The following is a 7,749-nucleotide window of genomic DNA, read 5'->3' as shown; positions in this document are numbered from 1 at the left end:
CAGTCCATGGTACTCTCAATACTCTTCTCCAGCACCACAGCTCAAAGGCATCAATTCTCCTTCTGTCCTCCCTAGTCATTGTCCAACTCTCTGATGTGATTGCAGAGACAAATGATTGCAAAGATTTTAAAAAAAAATTGTATCTTAGGTTTTCTTTTATTCCCTAAATTTCTAACCCAAATTAAACTCTACCTAGTACCGAGTACATCAATGAATTGATTGCTACATTTGCCCTGATGAGATTTCAAGCTCATGAGGAGGCAGAGAAAAGTTCTGGCTTGATAGTCACTGGCATAGGAGGCTTTATAGTTATTTATTAGAAGACAGCCCGAGAGGAAAAGTAATAAATGCATTTACATGATCCTGTATTGCTAAATACACACACTGCTGCTGTCTTGTCTTTACTGCTTCCTATAAGAATCATCATTTCAATGCACTAATCTTTTAAACAGCCGTTCAGTGGGAATTGGGCTAGAACCTTGCTAAAGGGTCACATTCACCGCCTGACAGTTATACATTTACAAAAGAAATAGCATGACTTTATTCAGCATCAAAACCTCTGCATCTTTTACCACTCAACTGCATTTCACACTGTATTACCATCAGTGCACTATAATGGCTATATAAATTCCATCCAGATTCTTCATTTAATTAACTGGCATTCTTTGAACAAAAATAAAAGTGCTGTTTTTATAGGAGAATAAAAGCTTCATGAAGTGAGTGTGAAGGAGACAAATCATCAAATTAGTCATTCTTCACCATAGCTCTGGATAATTCCCTGTCCCGCCTCTTTCTCTTCAGAGGCAATGTGTTTTTTTTGAGCTTGATTGGATGGAAAATGGAGAGTGGTGTAGCAGCCTCGAATGTGTTTGAATACATTGTAATTGCCACTTCCTAAGCTCATACAGGGCTGCTCACAAATGATACTGTCACCTATAAGTGGACTTGGGTGTTTAAATTTTTTGTGTTGTTTTAATTTTTTTTTCTATCATTGAGAGACACTGTATAGTCCATTACCCAAAGAATGTACGCACCTCTCTGACAATTCAAATCCCCCAGCCGCAGTGCAGGGAGAAAATGGGCATTCTCCTCCTGTGTAGTTTATAGCTTGGGAAACACCCTGGAGACTCAGCCACGAGTCAGTTCCCACTCAAAGGCAAGGACTTTGAGTTTGATGATGTAGTTGCCACTTGAATTCCAGGGTTCAGATCATTACTTGGCACAAATCTTAAGCAAGTTCCTTTTTCTCTGTGTTAGTTTCTTCCTGCAGAATGTGAACGGTAATCAGACCTACTTTGCTCAGCAGCATGCAGATTAGCCAGCCTGATCCACGTGAAACAGAGCAATGCCAGCACATGGGAAGCCTTGCCTCCCCTCTGCACAGCAGTGGCCCACTGTGACCTTGATCAGTCTCCGACAGCACTGGTGTCTCTATTGATCAGCTTGGCTGAACTGATTGGTCTGGTGGTTTCAGTGGATGTTCTTCCCTTCCTGGGACAATTCTTTCTAAATGTGCCCTCTTATGATAAGACAAGTAATTTCAGCTGAGATGAGATAAAGTTCTTTTTCAGGGCTAGAAGAGTGGGCAGTTGGCTAACCATATCCACCCCTGTGCCAGCCTGCTGCCAAGTTTCGCTTTCCAAAGCACCGTGTTCATCTATTAACTTCTGCTTCAAGAGTTTCCCAGTCGATCCTGTCTGTTGCGTCATTTCCACCAGAGCCTGACCTCTTTCTTCCCTCGCTCCAACCTTTTGGATCTCACTACTCTCGTGTTATGCACCTTCAAGTCGGAATAGATGCATCACTCATCTGCCAGGGGGTTTCCAGACTGCTCATCTCATTCCTTTGGGGCAGTTGGTGGATTTGAACTGTTGTGCCTTTGGGTTACTCTCCTTTAAGAACACTAAGACAAACACAAAACCATTTGCAATCTAGTCACCTATGACAACCTTACGTCAGGTTTTTAAGGCTGTTAGTCTTTGTGGAAAGAAACGGCCCATTTTTCCTCCTGCAGAGTGACTGGTGGTGTCCACCTGCCATGCTTCTGGTTAGCCCAGCGTATTGCTGCATCCTGAGCCACCACGTCTTGTAGGAACCCTCTGTGCCGTTTAAATTAATTGTGTCTCACTTCACAAATGTTCGACATTTCTTCTGGCTTTGCTTATTTTGTTCATCATTGGTCTGGCGTTACCCAACTCTCCTCCACTTACTAAAAACCTACCTAACCGTCTAAGTTGAACCAGAAAAAGAGAGGATATTCTTTTACTGCCTCTGTATTTTTACATATACTATGGTTCTCTGTTTGGAATAAGTACAAAATTAATATCAATGATAATGAATTGTCTTAATTGCTCTTTCAAACTGCTTAGAATCTAACCTTTCATCATACACCTACCACTGTCACTTCATCCAGTCTACAGTCAGATTTTTCCTTCTCTCTTCCTCTTTTTTCTGCTTCCACTGTATGCATCACTTTTATCTGCTCTCAATACAGAAAGAAAAGAAATCGTCTTAAAACTTCACTCTGATCATATCCTTCCTCTGCTCAGAACTCTCCAGTGACTTCCTGTCTCATGCTGAGTCACAGTCAAAGTCTGTACAATGGCCTAGCAGCCTCTTAAAATCTGTCCACGCAGCCCTCACCTTCATTCCTATTACTGCCTCATCCCGTCTACTCCCTCTTCTTGCCTCCCACCACTCCCTATGCCAGCCATACTGGCCCTGCTGTGCTTTAAAGATGGAAGGCACAGTTCCACCACAGGACATTTGCACAACCTTTATCCTCTAAAATCTTCTGAGAAATCATGCATTCATCTCTGTGATCTTCTCTAACACTTCCTCCTAACTAATTCTCTGTCTTCAACTAGATGTTATTCTGCTGCTGGGCATACATACAACAGAACTTCATATATAAGCACTTCGTAAGTATTTATTAAATGCACAGATTTTTTTAAAAAAAATGGCCTGTAAGAAGATACCTACTTCTGAAAAAATATGTCTGTATTCGTCACCATTTCCTGTACTTCACATGTAGTTAGGCTCAAACAAGAACAAGAGTCTCACAACAGCTCCAAGAAAATGAAAATAGCCATAGTTGAATATTAGCCATGGCAATTGGAGCAGAAAGTTCCATTCCAAACAAGAGCAATTTCTGCATCAAGCAAAGAAAACAAAATTGTTTTATAGTATAATACCTGCCATGTTAAATTATATCAGTGTTTTGAGGGACTTTCTTTGACCCCGTCCCAAGCATATTTTGAGAGAATAAGTGGGTTTTGGCTACTCTGTCCTCTTTCTCATGAGTGCAAGGTGGGAAGGCCCTTCCCATGCAATTTACTGCCTCTAGAAAAACCCACTGGAGGCTCAGCTGTGAGTTGGCACTGACTCCACAGTATGTAACAACACAGTCCTCTTTCAAATGAGTTCTGATTAAAGTCCTCAGCTGCTAACTGGAAGGTTGGAGGTTCAAACCCAAGAGCAGAAGAAAAGTATCACAGTCTATTTCCATAAAGATGTACAGCTTTGGAGACCCTCTGGGGCAGGTGAACGCCGTGGTCGTGGGTATCCTTTTCCTAAAGTAGAACACACAGCTAGTGTATCGTGTTTTGTTCGTCACTTACTGGCACGTGGGTGGAGAGCGAACCACATTAATGTTGAGCCAGGCAGACCTGAGTGCAAATTCTGAGATTCCTCTGTGTCCTTGGACAGGTCACATGGCCTCCTGAGGTTCTCTGCTCCTGTATAAAATGATTTTTTAAATTTTTTTTTTATAAAATGATTTTTAATAATGCCGTTCCCATGCAGTTCTAAAGATCAAGTATGAAAAGCCAAATGAAAGCATATGAGATGCAACATCTCTAATAAATGCCTTTTGGAATTGCATCATGCAGAGATGGCTGTCATCTCTTGCTGTTGTATTCTGTCTTTTTTTGTTTAAATTGAAGAAGAGGGGTGGCCCGCTGGTAGCCAAGGGAAGAAGTTCTGCCCCCTGGGACTTGTCCGCAGAGAAGCCTGACACTGCTGTTGATTCTCGGAAGTGCCCAGTGAAGCTGCAGGGGCTCCTCTAGAGCCCGCTGGCCACCACCTCCAGCGTTTTGCAGTAGCCAGCTCTTTCTCATCCTTGGAGCCGGTCCTTATTCCTCTTTCTTTCCATTTTGAGTGCTCTTCCGCATTCTTTCTTTTTCAGAATGTTATGCTAGGTGCATGCAGTTGGAAGGCCCACGCTGAAAATTACCCAAGAAAGCTACAAACGAAAATTATTATTATTATTATTATTATTATTATTATTATTATTATTAATTATTATTGTTAGGCAACCGCTCCCCATAATCAAATAACATGAGTACTAATTGTCCAGTTATGAGGTAAATAACATGTACATTATGGGGTTTTTTAGACTTAAAACCTCAAATGTTTTGGTTTTTAGAATTGAAATTTCATGTGTTGTGTGTTGTGTGTTTTGCACTTTGTTTTAATTTTTTGGTTTGTTTTTTCCCCTCCTAAATGCCATTATAATCTTCAGGAAGCTAAAGCCGTAGTTGAAGAAACAAGAGCCCTGCGAAGTCGGATTCATCTCGCCGAGGCTGCACAGAGACAGGCGCATGGAATGGAAATGGACTATGAGGAAGTAATCCGTCTGTTAGAGGCCGAGATTATAGAGCTGAAGGCTCAGCTTGCTGATTATTCTGACCAAAATAAAGTAAGCAAAGCAGGCCTCCTCTCTAGTTACCATGGTTTCCCTGCCGTTGTCATGTATCCTGTTTTCATTTTCTTTTCATCTGCACTTCTAAACTAGGTCAGTGTTTGTCTCCTATTATTCGATGATGGGATGGTGTGTGGTGAGGGAGGTAACGTGAAGGTTGTTCGCCTTCCCTTAGCCTGACAGGCTTTTTGGGGTAGAATCACATGTGCCTCACATTTATGCAGGTCATTGGTCAGCGTTGGAGAGTCCAGAATCAAGTCCTGGAAATATTTTGCATTTAATTGATTACATTGGTTTTTTTCTCTCCTGTTTCTAAGTTTGTTTATTTGTTCTGTGAGGAGAGGAAGAGAGTGGAGAAAGGGGCTTTGCACTTTGATTAGAGAACTTATGTGAAAATGACAACAAATTTTGCCCCATGCTCAAAATGATTAATGGGGAGAAGCAGAGCTTGGATTTGAGGTTTATTGTTTTGGGGTGTGTATTTTTTCCCTTTTTTTTTTTCCAATATCTAAAGCAGATCATGAGTGCTATATGAACTGATTTTTTTTAATATTCATTTAAAACCTACAAAAAAGTAGAATAGATGTATATATTTTACTTCACTGATAGAGAATAGTAAATAAGTTAAAATTGTACTAAACATGCATGATAGACTTGGGCTTTTTTCACCTCTCTTATCCTGTCACGTTTCAAAGTATTTCAAGTACATTTTAATAATTTATGGTTAATGGATTTAAAAGGACCAATCAATGGAGAAGGACATCATGCTTGGAAGGGTGGAGAGGCAGCACAGGAGAAGAAGACCCTGGATGAGATGGATTGATAGAATAACTAGGGGAATGGTGACAGGTGTGTCAGAGTCAGTGAAACTGGCTCAGGAAAGGGCAGGCTTCAGAGCTGTTGTATGTAGGGTCACTATGAGTTACAGGTGACTCGAAGGCACACAACAACAAATAAATAAGATATATTTTAGAAAAAGAAAATGTAGGGGGAAAAAAAGCAGACATTTTCTTTGATTAACTCTTGAGAAACACCGAGGTATTTTTGTGTAAATTGGTTTAAATTTATCCAGTAATACCAATTTCAAAAGAATGGTGGTGTTTCTGTCATTCTTTGGTAATACCACATAGCCAAAGGGGAAAAAAAAAATACATTATTTAATAAAGCAGAAGATTTTGGAATATCATATACATTTCTTACTTTTGACCCAGTATTTATATACATTCTGAAAAGTGTGAGCATGTGATTATGTCACGTGAACAATTTTAACCTGATTCTGAAAATAGTTTGAGAATATTAAAAATAGGTTTTAAATAACATTACTTTCAGGGGAAAAATCTACACCTTTAAGAAGTTCTTTTTAAGTAACACTCAAGGTATATTTGTATTAAATGGTTTTCAGTTCTCTTCCTGCTCCTAGCTGAGAAACATTTTTTTCTTAAATTGTCTGGTAATAAAATCAATTCTTGGAAGCAAGAGTGGCATCCACTTCCTAAACAATATGCCTCCGGAAACTCTATGACCTTTGATAAATGTCGATGGTTGTAGAGGGGCTTCAGGTCTTTTGTTCATAGGGTCGCTATGAGTTGTGCTCGACTTGAAAGCAGTCAACAGCAACAACAACATAGTTCTATTCTGTCTTTTAGCATTGTGAGGACTTCGTTTCATTCTTCTCAATGGTGCCATTCTTTTCAAGATGTAATGTTAGATGTTGTTCTCAAGATTAAATGAGAAAAGACACATAACACTTCTAAGATATGACTTGTTAATAAATACCCATTTGAAATGCATTCCACAGAAATAGCTGTATGTTCTGCGGTTGGCATCTCAACACTTTCTAAATCCATATACCAGTAGAAAAAGAAAATAGATTCCCCCCCCCTTTTTTAAATGTTTAAGGGATACTGACCAAGATGTTACACCAAGATGTTACAGGATTCAGATTGAGATAATTATTTTTATGATGAAGTTCTTTTTCTTAACATTTTTTAAAATTCAGATTAAAGTTTTCCTTTATATTTTATCTTTATTAACATCTTCAGCTTTTTAAAAACCTCCCTCTATCTTTTAATAAAACATTACTCATAATGTTCCTTCCCAGTTGCACCTTTTTCCTTTACCACAAGGAACCCCGGTGGCACAGTGGTTAAAATATTCAGCCACTAATTAAACATAGGCAGAGCAAACTCACCAGCTACTCTGGGGAAAAAGGTGCAGCTGCCTGTTTCCATGACGATGATTCCTATGGAGATGCAGGGGTAGGGGGCGGCTTTACCCTGGCATTAAGGATGATTGTGAACCGGAATGGGCTACACTGTGGTTTCCTTTACCCTCAGTACCAGTGACAAGCATCTTCTTATGTAGTGTTAATCATTTTCTTGATATTATAATATTATATATATATATATAAATAAAAACAGTGCAGGAGAGGAAGACGCTGGATGAGATGGGTTGACAGAGTAACTGGGGTCATGGGTCAGAGACAGTGAGACTGGCTCAGGATAGGACAGAATTCAGAGCTATTGTGCATAGGGTTTCTATGAGTCACAGGCAAGTCATAGCCCATAACAACAATAACAACTTGAGCACAGGGGGAGATTGCCCATTTGTCTCCTGCAGAGCAGTTGGTGGATTCAATCTTCACCCTTTTGCCTTAGTAGGGCAACTCCTTACCTATTAGGTCACCAGAGCTTCTGTATGTATGTATGTGTATATGTGTGTATGTATGTATGTATACATGTGTGTATAAAATATATATCTCTTTAAATAGTATTTTATTTTGCCTGTTTACTATCTTGTGTGTCATTTTTAATGGTTATCCAAGACATGTTAACATTTTATTTTACCTTAAGATATAAAATTACTATTTCTCCTGTTTTAAATTGTTATAACCACTTTAGCATGTAAGTCCATCTATCCCTTCCTTACTTAAGTGCTATTGTATTTTTATGAGGTTTGAGTACATTATTCCTTGATTTTTTTTACGTTATTCCTTGATTTTTAACCTTTTATGTTAAATACTGCTAATATTTGTTTTGCTTGACTAA

At 39.2% G+C, this 7,749-nt stretch overlaps 1 protein-coding gene across 1 annotated transcript in view; it reads left to right on the top strand.

The window, feature by feature from the left end:
* STXBP4 (syntaxin binding protein 4) overlaps positions 1–7,749 on the top strand; it is a 208,778-nt gene that overhangs the window by 86,901 nt on the left and 114,128 nt on the right. The window contains exon 11 of the mRNA XM_006889457.1: positions 4,523–4,699. Within this exon, the coding sequence (XP_006889519.1) occupies positions 4,523–4,699 (177 nt within the window). The remainder of the gene's footprint in view (positions 1–4,522; positions 4,700–7,749) is intronic.

Source organism: Elephantulus edwardii, unplaced genomic scaffold (assembly GCF_000299155.1).
Source record: "Elephantulus edwardii isolate Elephantulus edwardi_28Jun2011 unplaced genomic scaffold, EleEdw1.0 scaffold00077, whole genome shotgun sequence".
Lineage (NCBI taxonomy): Eukaryota > Metazoa > Chordata > Mammalia > Macroscelidea > Macroscelididae > Elephantulus > Elephantulus edwardii.
Note: the sequence above shows the minus strand (reverse complement) of the source record. Positions and strands in the feature narration are given on the sequence as shown.